Source organism: Cervus canadensis, chromosome 25 (genome assembly GCF_019320065.1).
Source record: "Cervus canadensis isolate Bull #8, Minnesota chromosome 25, ASM1932006v1, whole genome shotgun sequence".
Lineage (NCBI taxonomy): Eukaryota > Metazoa > Chordata > Mammalia > Artiodactyla > Cervidae > Cervus > Cervus canadensis.
This window is the reverse complement of record NC_057410.1, coordinates 21,752,522-21,770,879: the sequence shown is the minus strand read 5'-3', so window position 1 is coordinate 21,770,879 and position 18,358 is coordinate 21,752,522. Positions and strand designations below refer to the sequence as shown.

The window sequence follows — 18,358 nt, the reverse complement described above, 5'->3', positions numbered from 1 at the left end:
TAAAGAGCACCCAGAGAGATCCAGGTAATAGCATTTTACTGCTCAAAATACTCCAGTGGCTTCAGTAAAAGGCAAGGATTTTACAAAGGCCCTACAAGATCTTCCACCACCTTTCTCTCATCTCTATGATCTAATCATCTCCAACTCCTCTCCTCTTTACTAACTCGAGCCAGAATGGCCTCCTTGCATTTTTTGAACACACCAAGCATGCCCATTGCTCTTTTGACTTTTATCCCAGATAGCCCCCTGGTTTGCTCCTTCATCTTCCTTGGGTCTTTATTCAAATACCATCCTTTTAGACTTCCCAGTCCACTCTATCTAAGGATGTAACACTCTCCCCATCCATAAACTACCTCCTTTATCTGCCTTTTTTTAATTGCACTTATTATTATCTAATATAGCTGCTTTTACTTATTTACTATCTGTCTCCTATAGCTCCAAAGGGGAAATATTTTTCTGTTTCCATTATTGATGTATGTCTAGTGCATACAATAGTGTCTGAGAGATGATAAATGATCAGTCATTTTTCACTGAACCAGTAAAGGGCAATATTCTGTATTGGTTAAAAGTTTGATCTCTGGTGGCAGACCTGGATCAAATTCCAGCTCCACCAGTTTGTAGTTGTGTGACCTTGTGCAAGTTACTTAACTTCTCTAAATCTTAGTTCCCTCATCTATAATGATGTTGGTATCAATCTTATAAGGAGGTTTTGAGGATTAGAATAATGAAGGTTGAGCAAAATGCATGGAAAAGAGTGAAGTTCAATCAATGTTAGCTATTATGATGATAATGAACATGCCTGACCCCCAAAGTGCCTCCAACATTTCCAGTATCCAGTTCTTCAGAAATAGTAGTTATTTGCAAAATCCTTGGATCTTCACATGATAGTATGAATAGTATGAACAAAATCAGTAATACTCTGTTATCCACTCTTTCCTTACACAGGATTCTATTCTATTTTAGCTTATAAAATGAGATGGAGACACATTACTGTCTATTTAATCTAAGAAAAAAAAATTAAGTGCTACATAAAAGTGTACAAAATGCCACATTAATCACAATGCTAGTTTATATTCTACAACTAGAACTAACTCCTGGTGCTTGTTTCATAAAACCATACAAGAAAAGGTTATGCTTAGGGCCACATCAATGGCATACTAAACTACTAATTCCGTTTAGAATTTCACAATTCATTCAGAATTCCCCAAATTAGATTGCCATTTGCTAAGAGGCCCACCATACCTGCCTGAGTTTCTAAGAACCTCCCGAAGGCAGGGGATCTGACTCAGTCCCAACTATAAAGTATGAATACTGAATCAGGAGCTTTAAGATTACTTTTAGCAACGATAAAGGCTTTTCCCCTCATCTATAAGAATAGGAAAATGTCTATTTTGTACAGTTGTAAAAACCCAGTGGGATGAATATTTGTAAAAATGAATTCTACTATAAACTGTACTATGGCACATGTCTTATTGTAAAAAGATACATTAAAAGATTTTAAGTAAAAAGCCACAATCCCACAACTACCCCAACCATTTCATATTCCCTTTAGGAGCTTGTCTTCATACACTTTTTTATAAAGATGAAATAATGTGTACTTCAGAGAAAACAATACAGCACCCTTTTTAGAGCCAGATGGCCCAGGTTCAAATACTAACTCCTAAAATTACTGTGTGACCTTGGACAAGATTCTTAAACTCTTTTGTCCTATTTTCTCTTCTATAACATCAGCATAATAGTAACAGTATCTATGTGATTGGGAGGTATGAAGAAGAAATAAATTATTGTAAACATTTAGTATAGTGCTGGGCACAAGCCAAATTCAATAAACAGGTAGGAAAAAACAAAATCCTGCTTTTTAAAAACTTAAGATGATGTCATAAAACCAAAAGTACATTATTATCTAAAGTATCACAGAAAGATTCTTCAAAAGGATCTCTAGGATACTTTACCTTGACTGATTTTAAAATAAATCTCCCTATACATTCCTTTGTTTAGATATTTTACAATGTATAATAAAAATCACCTATTGCTTCATACTTCCAGTAGAGGTCTCCATCTAAAAAATAATGTATCTGACTGAAAACTTTAAATTAGTATTTCTGGTTATTTAAGAAAAAAAAAAAAGTGGCCAGCTTTACCAAATATGTTAATTTAAGTTTTTCCAAGAAAAACATTTAAAATAGGGAACACTTAGAGAAAAAGCGACTTTTCCCAGTGATTGTTATTCTGTTGTGGGCTTTCCAGTAATACTCACCTCTCTTACAAACATAATCCTCTGAACAGGAAAGAGAAAGAGATAAGACTGCAGGGTACAAATGACAAATCACGTGCATATTTATCAGCACCCCCAGCCAACAATTTAATACCTATGCCTCACAGATGGTATAAGTCAGTAAAATCATCTTAAAGTTAAAGTAAAGGTCATGTTTTGTAGTAACAAAGAAAGCTCAACACCTTCTACAGGTATTCCTTTTAAATCACAGTAAGTAGTAAAGACAGCTCTGAATTGGCCTCTACATTCCCCCTCCCATCATTCAGCAATAGTTACGTAAAACAAGTCAATTATTCTCATGCAGGCCCACCAGGAAAAATATACTTGTTTCTAGCCTACCAAAAAGCCTGGGGCTAGACCACCTTCTTAGTTAGTTAGTTAGTTAGTTAGTTAAGTCACTCAGTCATGTCCGACTCTTTGCGACCCCATGGACTGTAGCCCACCAGGCTCCTCCGTCCATGGGATTCTCTCGGCAAGAATACTGGAGTGGGTTGCCATTTCCTTCTCCCTTAATTCAAAATAATGATGTTACGAATTGATAGATTCAGTAGTCATAGCCAATGGTTGTTAAGTACATAGTTCTTGCTCCTATTTTTAGGAATCTAAGTTTTTAGGCTCCTCAAGCAAATCTGCATATAATATTTAATGTCTACCTCAACTTAGATCCTTTAAGGTATAAAACTTAAATGTACAAGGTAAATATCTATAAAACTGATATGATAAAAACTGACCAAGAAATTACGAAGCAATTTGCTTGAAGCTAAAAAACAGTTCTGTATGTGTGCACGCACACACATACACAGACTTATTTAAACTAATCCCCATAGTTTATAAACAGGGTTAAAGGAGGAAAGCTCCAAGCAACTCTCAGAACTTTAATATCCAAAGCAGGACTTTAATATCCAAATTGTATCTAACTCTGAGAAGAAAATATACAATGTAAAATATAACACATTTGATTTAGTGATGATGGATTTAATGGATTTAAATGGATTGACCGAAACACTTAAGATTTCAGGTTGTAACTAAAGTGTGAATTTGCTTTTCATCTCCTCACAGTAGATAACCTATAAAGATAACTTTTAAATAAAGACAATTACTTCTTATGTTGAGAATATAAAAATCAAAAAAAAAAAAAATCAAACCACTATCAAATCATAGTTTATCCTAGTCTTAATAACATAAAAATCAACCAATGAATTAAAAATATAAAAAAAAATTATTGTCTTGTTTTTGTATAAAAAGTCATGCAATGGCCAGCAAAGAATAAAATAGTGAAGAGTTTTAAACGGACAAATAGATAAAGAATTTTCCTCCAAAGTTATCATTTAATATTTTAGCTGATTTTTATTTGTTAAACTGCTAGAATGTGAGAAATTATTCACATTCAAACATAAGCCACAAAATAAGGTTCAAAATTTTTAATAATCAGTATTAATTAGTTCCTGTCAAGCAGTTATTATCTGTTATTACAGATTTTAAAAAGTCAAACACTAGTGGACAAACATATGAAGGATATCACTAAATCTGACTTTCAAGTCTAACAGTATTGTTCATTCAATAAACAAGCATAGAAATACTATTAATATGTTAACAGAACATATAGAGTTAAGACTGCATCAAGGGGACTTTCCTGGTGGTCCAGTGGTCGGAGATCTCACATGCCTTGTGGCCAAAAGAAAGAAGACTGCATCAAGAACACACATCAAGCAGTGTCTTATTCAACGAGGAAATAATAGAAACATAAAACTAAGGTCAGTATCAACACAGGGAAAAGATGCCCTCGTCTCCCCAACTATTTAAAGGTGGCCAATATAATTAGACAAAAGAAAACTTATTAAATGCACAAAATTTAGAAAAAAAGTAAAGCTATACCTACTTGCAGATGACATATTAGTATGTCTAAAAACTTTCTTAATCAATGATAACTAATACAAATGACAAAATTTAGTAAGGTGTCAGATTACAATTAAAAAAACACAATAACTTTCATATATAAATAAACAGCAACTACTGAGAAGATACAATGAAAAACTACACTTACAATAGCAAGAAAAATGATAATATAACTTAAGAATAAATTTAAGAAATGTCAAAAACCTATAAAAAACTATTTATTTATATTTATATATTTATTTATATATAAAAACTATTTTATAAACTCCTGAATGATACAAACTTTGGCCACCTCATGTGAAGAGTTGACTCATTGGAAAAGACCCTGATGCTGGGAGGGATTGGGGGCAGGAGGAGAAGGGGACGACAGAGGATGAGATGGCTGGATGGCATCACCGACTCAATGGACATGAGTCTGAGTAAACTCTGGGAGTTGGTGATGGACAGGGAGGCCTGGCGTGCTGCGATTCATGGGGTCGCAAAGAGTTGGGACACGACTGAGCGACTGAACTGACTGACTGAACTGAATGACACAGAAGGATCTGAACAGAAGACTTCCATTTTTCCTGGATAGGTAAATGCAATATCATCATTTCCATTCTCCTAAGGTAATTGTTTTTAATTTAATATGATCCCCATTTTTTAAAAAAAAAGCTTTTTACTGAAACTAGAACAAATTAACGCTAAAAGTGAAAGTGAAAGTCCCTCAGTTGTGCCTGACTCTTTGCAACCCCATGGACTATACAATCCATGGAATTCTCCAAGCCAGAATACTGGAGTGTGTAGCCTTTCCCTTCTCCAGGGGATCTTCCCAACCCAGGGATCGAACCCAGGTCTCTCGTATTGCAGGTGGATTCTTTACCAGCTCAGCCACAAGGAAAGCCCAAGAATACTGGAGTGGGTAGCCTATCCTTTCTCCAGCAGATCTTCCCGACTCAGGAATCCAACTGGGGTCTCCTGTATTGCAGGTGGATTCTTTACCAACTGAACTATCAGCGAAGTCAACACTAAAGTTAATATTAAAACAACAACAACAACAACCACAAAACTCCTGTTAAAAAAAAAAAGAACTATGAGATGAGAATGGCACTATTAAATATTAAAACATGCTATATAAAGTCACAATAATTATAATATAGTGAGATACCATTTCTTAAATCCCCAGATCAGGAAAACTTCAAAAGCTTGACAAACATATGGCAAAGCTATGGCAAACAAGCATTCTCATATACTGCTGATGGGAATGCAAAATAGTTCTCTCCTACCTGGAGAGAATCTGCTGGGAATTTGGCAGTACTTAATACAATACATATGAATTTACTATTTGATTATGACATCAACCCTCGCTTTTGCAATTTAATCTATAGATACATCTCCAAAAATTTGAAAATAGCTTTGTATAGGCTACTAGATTTGCAAATTATTCATATGTCATTATTTGCTATTGTAAAATACTGGGAACAATCTAAGTGTCATTATATAGGAGACTGGATGTATAAAGTAAGATATATTCACACAGTGGAATACTATGCAGCTGTAAAAGGGGGGAATTTTATGAATTTACTAACAGTCAAGGTACACTAAGTAAAAAAAAAGCAAAATAAAAAGTAGTGTGCATTCTTCATTTTAAAATGGGGAACCAAAAGTACATGTATGTATCTCCTTACTTTTATAAAATAAAACAAAAACAACCAGGAAGGACAACCAGAAACTGTTTGGTTGGTTACCAACAGAGCATGCGCAAGAATGGGGTAGAAGTGGTAGGGAAGTAAATAAGGTAGAGGGTAACCTCCAAGTGTATCTTTGCTTCAATTTTGATTTTATAATCTTATTAAGGATTTTACATATTCATAAATAAAATTAAAGGAACAAATAATGGGGAAAACAGAAAGCTGAATACAAAAGGAAAAAATATGAACTTTAAAGTTCTAAGTGAAAAACAATACCCCAAAAAAAAGAATCCAAACACTGTGAATTTTTTAACACAGTTATTAACTGAATATAAAAAGAAACGCAAACAAATATAAAAAGAAATGCAACTCTACTTCACAGGTTTGTTGTTTGTAGTTGTATGGGTATAACGATTCTGAAACTATTCTCTTTGTGTTACAGAACTAACAAGACAAATACACTGGTGTTGGAAACTTGTGTTCTAAAGACAGTTGAAGGAAGATACATAGAGTGGAAGAAGGCAAGAGAAAACTTGTGCAGACTTAATTAGAGATATCAGTATAGCCTTATGATTTGCACAATACATATATTTACATTTAAAATAAGTAAACTTTCTAACTTTGTCCTCTGAAAGGGCCTAGAAGAAAAGATAACCCCAAAACAATGAGCATATCTATCACCCAATTCTTGGATTCTATATACCATTCCACACCAAAAGGAACCAGGACTTCTAGAAGAAATAGCTGATGCCAGAGCAAGAAAAGCAAAACACAGTTGACTCTAGAATATCTTATTTCGTCAGAATGCAAGAAAGAGCTAAGAAATAATAACTTGTTAAAAAATACAAAGGAGGCAGCTTGAATGGGCTCCTCTTGGTCAAACTTCAGCAGCAAAATATAACAGACTTTAACCCACTGTATAATATAAATATTTAATAAACAAGAAACAATATTTTCCTTATCATAGATTGCCAACTAATGTAGATGAAATGATAAAATTAGACAATAAATGTCATATAGTCATCATAATTGATTCAGACAAGATTCATCAGTGGATATTTCAACTACTGGGCAAAGTGTGATGGTAAGCAAGATATTTACAGTCTCAAAGTACATCTCCGAGGGTTACTGGCTGATTACAAAAGAGAAAATGGAAACTTTACGGTGGAGAAACCAGGAGGACACCACCTTAACCAAAGCCATTATCAGCAATAATAGGACAAAGTAACATCATATGCTTCTTGCCAAAAATGCTTAACCTAAATCTAATCCTGAAAAAAACCTCAGAAAAATCCAAATTTTATAGTACAGTTGGCTTTTACTCTTCAAAAATGGTAATGTCACAGAAGACTGGAGAACTAAAGATGTGACAACTAAATATGATACAAGATTAGTTTAGGGATGGGTTGGTATGACTGCTATAAAAGACATCTTTGGGACAACTGGTAATATTTGAATAAGACTTGTATCTGATACAAGTAATACGACTATATTCACATTGCTTTCTGAAACTGATCATTATACTATTATCACAATAATCAAATTCAGAAAACTTAACATGAATATAGTCATATTATCTGTATCCCCGATGGCTCAAGGGGTAAAGCATCCGCCTGCAATGCAGGAGACACAGGTTGATGCCTGGGTCAAGAAGATCCCCTGGAGAAGGAAATGGCAACCCACTCCAGTATTCTTGCCTGGAGAATCCCACAGAAAGAGGAGCCGGCAGGCTACACAGTCCATAGGATTGCAAAGAGTTGGACACAATTGAGTGACTAAACACGCAGGCGTGCACACTATTATTATACAAGATAACTTTTTTTTCTTAAGTAATATACACTTATATTTAGGAGGAAAGTCAGTGTAACTGTAATGACAGCAAATGATTAAATGACAGTAACAACAATAATACGTGTACATACATATACAACATCACACATAAAAAGGAAACTACAAAGCAAATATGGCAAAACAACAATTGGTGAATATAAATAAAGTGCAAAAAAGAATGTACATATAGACAGCAAAAAAATTTAACAATTTTGAAAAAAGAAAACTTGGGAAGAAAAGAAAATGATAGGTTTATTATTTCTCTCTCAATCAGATTCTTATTACTATATTAATACATTGCAATGTAGAGCTACCTGGAAAAACTACTCAAAAATTCAGAAGTTTGACTTTTTAATGGTGTAAACTAAAAAGATTATACCAAATCACTTAAGCACTCTTGACCTATTACTTGTGAGTACATTTGGAGGTACAGCCTGCTAAGGTACTAAATATTGTTTATGAAATACTTAGTGGTCTGATCTGAGCTCAAGTACTTTGAAAATTCACTTGATCTATGAACCATTACGAAAAGTGTGATCAACTTGGGCATTATTACTGACACATTTAAATTCAGCCCCATTTCTAAAGTACTACAGGTTAGGGACCAAACTGCAGCCTCGTTTTTGTCCTATTTTAACAGAATAATGTTCCCACTTATTAACATAAAATACTTATATTAACATTTTATTTAAAATAACCAATTGGCTAGGAGAGGGGCAAAAACAAATTTCATCTGAAAACACCTCACCATGAAAGATGTGTATAACTATACAATTAACATCATCTCTGTGCAGAGCAACTGATCATTGGACACTAAAAGTAAGAATTTACCAAGTACAATAGTTAAGAACTCAGAAACAAAGAACAGAATTAAAGATAACTTGCCACGTATCACAATAAGGTATATATTCAAACAAAAGATTCTTACATAACTTTTTTCAAATCCTGCTTCATAAAAAGCAACGTTTTGGTTTGGTCCCTTTATATGGTAATGAAAAAAGTCATTTATTAAAAGAAACAAAAGGTAAACATTCCTAGGTCATGGAATATACTCAAAGATATTTAACAACTATGAATGATGTAGGGTTATGTCTAAGACAATGCTTTGTAAAATGTTAAGTAAGTCTACAGCCAGAGAAGGGAATGGAAACGTAAGGGGAGAAAGTGCAGTTTGAAATACATAAAATAAACCTTACTGAGTGGCAGTTATGGCTGACGCTTAAGATTGAAAGCTGGATATAACCTACAGCCATTTTTTTTTTAAATAGCCCATATGCTCCAGAAGAAAAGAGTTTGAGTGGTGTAAAGAAATTCTTTTCTAAGTGTTATTTTTTTTATGAGATTAAATAATAGCAATTACTTCTGAAATTTGAAATGATAAAACTAAAACCTCACATATGAAAATGGTTTGAAAAATGAAGATTAAGTGCATGAAACAAAATAAGCTATTGCTAGTATTGTTATTTTTAAAGGAATTTATATGATATAAGTTAACTCCCCTAAGCATATTGGCATAGACCAACAAAATCCTCACAAAGAGGAAAAAGCATTCACTAAATTCAATAAAATAAATGACATTCCATCTGGGGAGAATATTACAAAAGTCCTACTGTTTTAAAAAAAACTAGATATTAAGAAAATTTTATTTTTAACTAATTTTTTAAAATCCAAATTACTATACAAATACATTTAGGATAGGTTCAAATTGGTAGTTCATTTATCCTTTATTCCTCCCTCAACTGAAGTGGAGCCCTTGGGTTACCTTCTCTAGAGCCCAGAAACAAAATAGGGTGCATCCAGGCTCTGCTTAGAGATGACAGGTGCAGCTGGAGCAGGTGCCCCTAGACCAGGTGTCACCTAGAGGTTTTGTTCTGGCTGCAGCCCTGGCCAACATGTGGACGCCAAGTTAACCCAGTTATCTCAGCAACTAAATCGGTTTAATTACAATACTTAGATCAGCTGCTCTCAAACTTCAGTGTGCTTAAGAATCACCTGGGGCATACTTTTAAAAAATACAAGGTTTTATTTAGATCATTAATACTTAAAACCCTGATCAATCTTAACACCACTAAAACAGGACAACTGAACATCACACGCCTCACAATGTGATGAAAGCACAGCACACCACCCGTTAAAGAATGAGAAAGAAACGGCAGCCAGCCCAGCGCTCCTGCCTGGAGAATCCCGCGGACAGAGGAGCCTGGAGGGCTACAGTCTACGGGGTCCCGAGAGTCGGACACAACTGAGGGACTAAACACACACATAACCTATTCAAGAATGCCTAAAATACTAAACTTGAAGTTTTTCAACATTTAGATCTAATGTTAATAGTTTCTAGGAAATAAATTCAGGGGATAGAGGAACAGGTTAACTGACACTAGAAGGAAGCAGTCAACCAAATCCAGAATTTAGGGCATTCTAAAGAAAGATCCCCTGGAGAAGAAAACGGCAATCCACTCTGGTATTCTTGCCTGGGAAGTCCCATGGACAGAGGAGCCTGGTGGGCTACTTTTGTGGGGTTGCATAGAGTTGGACACGACTTAGGAATTAAACAACAGCAACAACAAAGGACAACTGACCCCATTATTTCAATAAACCAATGGCATGACAGGAAAAGGAAAAGGGAACCATCAAGAGACTAATGAGATAAAAGAGCCAAAACAAGAGATTTAGCCCCACCATAAAATTCTCTTGCAGGAAGATGGGATAGAACTGCAAACACTGACTTAGATATTAATTGAAGTATGAATATAGCATTTGGTGGCAATAATTCATAATGCAGCATCTACTCCTAGATATCACTAAGAGATTTCAGTTCCAGTAATAGATCTTTGCAATGTACCTAGTCACAAGGAGTATATACAATGAAGAACTGAATTAACTTTGAATTCATAGCATAATGAATACTCAGGAAGTATCCAAGCACAAGTGATATTCTTTAATGTTTGAAACCAAAAAAATATATGTTAAGACTCCATTTCAATAACAAAGTTCTTTGAAAATGCACTAATAAAATTCACAAAATTTGAAAGACACTGAGAGTGACAATTTGCTCTGAACCATCTGTTTATTTCAGGTCCCTCAAAAGTTTAATTTACTAAGAGAATCCATTAATAAACTTTATGATAGGTAATCAATATGAGCATCAATCAATATATATACATTTTTGTGTACTTCTGACTAAAAAGAATCAACCTGCCTACTTACTGGGCTCTACTATGGATAACTGAACTAGTCATGTTATTTACATTTATTTTAAAGCCAATACTTTTGCTTTCCATAAAAATTACAATTACAATTTCAAACCATAAAATATTTGATGACGATCTTTAGTTCTAACATCTCTATTTTTATCTCCAGGAAGCTGGGTCCTTAAACCAAAAGCTACTTCTAAACAGCTTTCCCTGAAATCAAAATTCATAATTATGACTTCTGTTTTTAAAATGGTAAAACTGAAGCATATACAGACTTTAGCATGACTATTACATTTCAATAAAAATAATTACTATACCACAAAACAATGTGACCAATGATTCAGTTACCTTTCTCTCCTTGGCAATGAACACAAGATAATTTTAATGTCCCCTATTGGAACAACTATTTAAGTGTTAACAATATAATTTTGCACAGCCATTGATAAAGGTAAACAACTTAATAGCTCCATAAAAATCATTTAAATCTGTATTTATATATGCCTATATAAATACACATAATTATTTCTCATTTTCCACACTTAAAATTTTTCTTCCTTAACTCTCATTTATTCTAGCTCAGGGTCTCCCAAACTGTGCTCCACAGAACTTAGCAGGTGTTCCTCAAACATTCCCCTGCGATGAGTGGTGATGTTTGGGAACCACCATTTACTACAGGTGGCGGGAGGGAGGTAACAGTGTTTCTCCAAATTGTCTAAGATCCACAATGCACAGTAACCAAATAAAGCCTCTATGAAGTCCCTCAATAAAGTAACACAAATTTAGCATTGTTATAATGCTCATATTCATTTCGCTTTTCAAAGACATTTCAGGGGAACAACTGTTTCATACAGCATAAATTAGGAATCTCCACTCTAACTAAATACCCAAGAGTGTGGTGAGGATGGTGGTGGCAGATCAAGGAAATAGAGAGAGAACCCCCCACCACAACACCTTATGTCCCAATTCAAGCAAACCTTATTTTTACTAATCAACTTCAGTAGGGACTATACCACTCAAGAAAATGCCCAATAAGCAGTCTCCCCACAAATAATAACAACTCTAAATACTTTACCTAAAAACATATATTGAGTACTTACTCACTGACCAATGCATTTAAATTCCAGTGAATTAAAATGTTTTTCCTTCCTTTTCCAACTTCCAATATAATTCCATTTCAGATTATAAAATATTCTAGAAGTGAGGTACTTCTCTATCAAAGTTACAGTGGATTTCACACGCAACCAACTACGAAAACACTGAATCCACAACAGAGATGAGGTGGGATTATAAAAAATTGATTCTCTTTAGAAACAGACATTTTTACTTAACGGCTAAGGCAGAAAATTTAAATACAAAAAAACATACAAACATTTCTGGGAGTTACAGTTCTTAGTTTGCATCCTCAGTGAAACTATCCACCCTGGAAAGAGTTAGATTTATTTCTACTTGAGGGCAAATTTAAGTTGTTCACAACATGGTTTCTAAGACACACCACCAGCCTAGCTGAGGTCTGATCAGTCTTTCAACTTTTTCTACTTTCTACTTCTCCTTTCAACAAGTTTATACACCCTCCAAAATGTAACAGAATATCAGATGATATCAAAATCAGGATTGTTCAAAATGAACAAAGGATAGAGTTTATAAAATTAATTTTTAAATGCATATGTAAATAATTTATTTAGATACAGTTTTTCTTCCAGTCACCATATTACTTTCATTCCTTAAATAAGGAGAGCAAATCGCCATTTATCAATTCTATTGATACATAAACTCAGTTTATTAATTTACTTATTAAAATTTTGAAATTCTTTCATTTGTCAAGTGATTCATAAAAGGCTTTCTCGTAAAAAAAAAGTGATCTACATGTAGATACTAACTACTCAACACACAAGTGTATTTATTCTATTTACCTGATAAATGTAGACGTTCATTGCTATAATTTAAGGGAAGGCTTCATCCACCAAGGGGGAAAAGAAGAATAAATTCACAGTAAAACTGGAAACTCTACAGTTAAGTTTCTGACTATTCCAAAGGTAGGTACATGTAAAACAGTTGTAAGAAAACCAGCAATATACAGTTTTGTACAACAAATTTTTTTAAGTCCAAGATATTCTACCTCTTTTTCAAAAAGTCAAGTGTTAGAAACATCAAGTTAATCTTGACTATAGCTGTACTTTTGGCATAAGTAAGCTAAAACAAAATTGTTCAACTAAAATATCTGAAATATTTACCTAAGTATTCACATCAAGGCTTTAAATTCTAAACAAAAAGAGCTGTAAACTGTCTCCCAATATTAGCACCAAAACAGAACAAAAATATAAAATTAACTGAATAAATAAAGAACACATTGAGTATAAATACACTCAGGCATAAATTTAACCATAAGTAATTTCCAATTATATTTTAATTTCTTAAAATCACTTGTGACTAGAAAAGGGAATTCATAATTGACTGATTAAATATTACTGAACACATGTCAAGAATACAACTATTTTTTTGAATTAACAAATGCCTCTAAAGCCATTTAGACTTTTCTACTGTACTTTAACTTCTTCATCTATAATATGTAGGAAGTTGTATCTTATCTTTTTAAACTTATAAAGATAGTCCAATAATAAATATCTGTGGGATATACTGAGATGTACATGCCAAGAAAGGACCTAAGTGAAAACAAAATATATAGACACCATAGATGAGCAATAGCCAGACTTTTAAATGCCAATGTTAAAACAGTCAATTGCATTTTTAATTTTAGACTGTGAGAAATTTTTGTAAACAATCTACAACTGAATAATGTCAGATACAATCAAGCTAACTTTAGACAGACAATTAAACTCAAGTCTCTATATTTAATGTCTATGCATCAAAATGAACACAAAAATGTTAGGGTGTATATATATATATACACATACATATATGCATATACATATATATACACACACACACATCATATCTATGTGCACACACACCAGCATATTAGCTTGCTCTTCTTTATTTAAATGTAGAATCATGAAACTACATCATAAAATACCAGGCTGACAACTACCCATCTAATTAATAATGAAACTACAGAAGAATGTCAGCAAATATTAAACTTGCAGAGTAAATGAGAACACATGGAATGACAATCTTACAGAAGTCAAATGAAACAGCCGTTCATATTTTTTAAAAAATTGGTCCACCTGTGATTTATAAAACACATTGCATTATCTACTCATCAGAAACCATGATATTCAATATATCAAAGAGGGAACTTACAAAGTCACTTGATTACTGTTTCTTACTATGAAGAGGCACTCTTATGGTTAAGTAACTAAATTACTGTGAAAGCTTGGCATCCTGTCTGCCAGTTAAGATTTTTCAGAGGAAGGTGTAAAACCCAGCATAATACATGTCCTCTAACTGAGCAATATTACACCACTATGGAAAAAAATCTTCCAAGGTTGGTAGTACCCAGTTTGTGACCAGCATATTTCTTTTGTATTTCTTTACAAGCCATGCAAATCTTCACATGGTTTTATTTTCCAAAACAAATGCTTCAACTTTTTTCCTAGTAGCCTAGCTACAACCCTACAAAAACAAACCTGGAGAGTGACATATGGAGGAAAAACAAGTTTAGCTAAGGACATAGTTCAAAACGTAGCTTCTAATGAGAGCATAAAACTCAAATTGATCTGAGAACAATATAAAGAGTTCCAAACAATCTGGAAACTATATGGTTAAAAATAGTACCTATAAGTATAATCAATGGATGATATGATCCAAAGATAGAAATCACAACTTCAAAAACAGTATTTATGCAACTTGTAATAAACGGGGAGTTCTTCAGAAAAACACACATCCCATGAAACATATATATCATACAGTACCTTCTGGATACTGAAATCAATAAATCATCCAATAGGTATTAGATATAACTTTAAAACATGTATTTTAAACGGTCTAAAACCCAAATGATTCAAACTTATTATCAGAAAATCAGGACATGTATTAACAGTACTCCTCGGTATTGTAACTGAAAAAATAATTATCACCACAAATGAAAAATTCTCTACTTCTCACCACATTACAAAATCCAACAGCTTTGGAGGTTAATTTAGTTTTACTTTGCTTTTTGTTTCAATCCTTTATTTTAAAAAGCACTCTGACACATGCCATCACACAATCACAAGAGATAACTAACCATATTTAATATTTTCTAGACATCTGTGCAGCTCAGTAACTACTCACAAAGTTCTGTGAACTCTTCAGCTTCAAGCCTGAAGTCAATCTGAGATAGCCAATAGAAAGCACACCTGTGCAATTACTGCATTTCCTATTCTAGAATGCTGAACATAACACAGTATATCCACATTTGGATACTGCATTTGGAGCAATGATAAATGCCAAACTCAAATTACACAGTAGCCACACTACCTAAAAAAGGCCATCTTATAACATCATTATTAAGAAACAAAAAAAAATGAAGAGCATTATTTTAGTGTTAAATCACAAACACAACTAAAGAACCTCTGGATAACTAAATATGAAAAATAAACGACGACCTCATAATACATTACAATATGAAAGTATTCCTAGGAGAAAAACTCAGAAAAATTAATGCTGAATCACAAAATATATTATCTAAACTGTAGTGCATGCCAACTAAATAAGAAATGTACTTTGTCAAATAGTCAAAAAAGGGGGAGAATGAAAGAAACTCCCAATTATAGTATTCCATTTTGTAGCATCCCTAATTTTCCTAAATAGATAACAATCCTTTTAAATGTTTTTCAGTCAGTCAAAAATTTCAAAAAACATAAGAATTTCTTCTAAAAAAACAATCCTGGACACTTAAGGCACCAACATGCTATGCTATGCAGAAACATTCTACTGAAAATCTACTCACTAACACGGTTCCACATAGAGGTTTCATTTTTTAACAAAATCTTCAAGTCAGAATTTAAAAAGGCAAAGGAGTTTCCAAAACAAAGAAAAAATTTCCCAAGGGATACAAAGTTTCATTAACTATCTTGACTCTTTTACTAAGCATCACCTTTCTGCCCCTCTGTGGATATCAAACAATCAATAACAATGTCACAAAAGAATGTTTATCAAGATGGGGGGTGGGGTGTCACCTGTAATGATTCTGTATGAAAAATGTAAACAATCCTAAAATAAGTGAGGAAAACTTTCACCTTCCTAGAACCTCCCTTGTGGATATTTAACGTTTCTCAGACTGAAATTAGCAGAAGTTTAGAAACTGATGTGCAAGGTTTGTTTCTTGCTTGGGGCTTTTCTTTTTTCTTTTTGTAAAACAAATCTCCCCATAAGTCCCTTATTTCCCAACACTGTTGGAAGAGTCACTACTACTCACCGCAAGTAATACTGTTTTAAAGCAAAGGCAGCGTTAGAACAACTTCTGGGAAAGTTGAACTCTTCCACAATTTCTCCCCACTGATTCTTCTCAGAAACCTGTTAAAAACACAGCCACACTTGTCTGAAAGTGCACAATCCAAGAAAACTCTAACCTAACTCTGAAATAAATACCCATTCTACAGAGATCTGCAGATCCCTCAGGAATCGGTGGGTGATTCGGCTCGATCCGTAAGAGTAGCTAAGCAAGGGCTGCTTGAATCACTGTGTTTTCACCCGAGAGCCCAGTATTTAATAGCACTTGTTTTGTTTTGGGGGGCGGAAGGGGGGGTGTTGGTGGGTTTGTTTTGTTTTTGAAGCCCGGACAATAACCAATCGCAAGTCCCTCTGTCGCCCCCTTTTAAATCTCAACGCGGTCCGTTTACACTTTAAAAAAAAAAAAAAAAGTTCAAAAGGATCAATACTGTTCCGGACAGCGACGTCCGCAGGTTCTGGGGGGGCCGGGGCCGGGGCCGATTCCGATCCCTCTCCCAGATCTATCCATCTCCATAGGCCCTTCTTTGAGGCCTACAGCTTCTGCCTAGCCTTGAAGCCTAAGATGGCTATTTGGAGACAGGTCCTGGTTTCTTTTGTTAGCTGTATAAACCGAGGGCGACGGGGCCGAGGCTGTGCCCCCGGCTGCCGGGATCATTTCGCAGCCGATTATCGATGTTAAACCTGCCCGCGCTAATTTTGAGTTGCACGAAAACTGCTCTCAGAGTCTGTGTGTCTCTGTGTCTCCGCCTGTGCTAGAGCGGCAGCGGCGGCAGAGCTGACTCGCGAGCGAGCGGGCGGGCGGGCGCGGGGCGGGCGCGGGGCTCGGGCGGGCGCCCCGCACGCCCGCACTCCCCGCCGCGGCGCTCAGACCCCGCCGGGCCGGCCGGGCACCGGGCAGGGCGCGAGCCGGCGCCGGGCCGCCCGCCCGCCGAGCCCCGCGCCCGCCGCGCGCACGCGAGCCACCAGGCCAAAAACAGCCCCGCCGCCGTCCGCCTCCGTGCCACCGGCTGGGAGCGAAAAGAACGCCTCTGGCCCCCGCAGGCCACCCCCCCGGCCCCGAGCGCCCACTCCGGGGTCAAAGGAGACTTTTTGGAGGAGGCCAGCGAGAGGGAAATACAAATTAAAACTTCCACTCACCTTCGCGAATCCGCCTAAAGTAGTGACTCTGGTGTAGAGACCGTGAAGATCCAGCTCCTTCCCACCCACCGCAGGGATTTTTTTAAAAGGCGACCTGCGGGAGAGAGAAAGCCCCGCACTTGTCAGCCGGGACCCCGCGGCGGCCCGAGCGGGAGAGCCCCGTTCGCCCCGGCTCGCCCCGGCGCTGCCCCCCCGGTTCTGCTCTCACCCTCTGCTGTGGTGGAACTGCCGCAGCTCGTCCAGGAAAGCGAGTCCCTTTCTCCGCTCGTCCGGAGGCGCCTTCCCCGTCGAGTTTGCCATTATTTTTTCAAAGGAGGTTTTAAAAAAACCCAGATCGGTGTTTTAAAAGCGCCCCCCGCTCCCAGCGCTTCCTACCAGAGCCCGGAGCCCATTCCTCGGCCGGCGGCGGCGGGGCTCAGTCATGGGCCGGCGGTGGCGGCGGCGGCGGCGGCGGCGGCGGCGGCGCAGGGAGGGAGGGAGGGAGGGGGAGGAGGAGGAGGAGGAGGGGAAGGAGGGAGCAGGAGGCCAGGGGGAGAGGAGGGAAGGAGGGAGGGGAATTTCTAAAAAAGTTTAAAGAAATCGGAGCGAAACTAGAGGGGCAGGCGACTGCCGGATCCGCGCGAAGCCGCGGGGCGAGCGCGGCCCCCACCCCTTCCTTCCCTCCCTCCCGCGGCCCGGCTCTCGCCCGCCTCTCAGCGCCGCCGGCTCAGGCGGCTCGGCCCGGGGACGCGATTCAACATGGTGCTGCTGCCGGGGGCGCGCGAGCGGGCGAGGGGAAAGGCGAGCCGACGGTGAGGGGCCGGGGTGGCCGGAGGCCCGGGAGTTTCGGCGGCCGCGGCGGCGGCGGCGGCGGGGCTGGGGCAGGCGGGGCTGGGGGTGGGGAGGGGGAGGTCTGTGTGGTGGTTTGTGGAAAGCGGGGTGACAGCGTGTATTCCGGCCGCAGCTCCGCGGGGCCCTCGCACACA

General features: G+C 37.0%; 1 protein-coding gene across 1 annotated transcript in view; it reads right to left on the bottom strand.

Moving 5' to 3' along the window:
• Positions 1-17,742, bottom strand: part of ARID2 (AT-rich interaction domain 2) — a 180,215-nt gene extending 162,473 nt beyond the window's left edge. Inside the window, exons 1-3 of the mRNA XM_043447439.1 lie at positions 17,602-17,742; positions 17,394-17,487; positions 16,222-16,319 (exon numbers count right to left, since the gene is read on the bottom strand). Of these exons, the coding sequence (XP_043303374.1) occupies positions 16,222-16,319; positions 17,394-17,487; positions 17,602-17,693 (284 nt within the window). The 5' untranslated portion in view covers positions 17,694-17,742. The remainder of the gene's footprint in view (positions 1-16,221; positions 16,320-17,393; positions 17,488-17,601) is intronic.
• Positions 17,743-18,358: the final 616 nt, after the last annotated feature.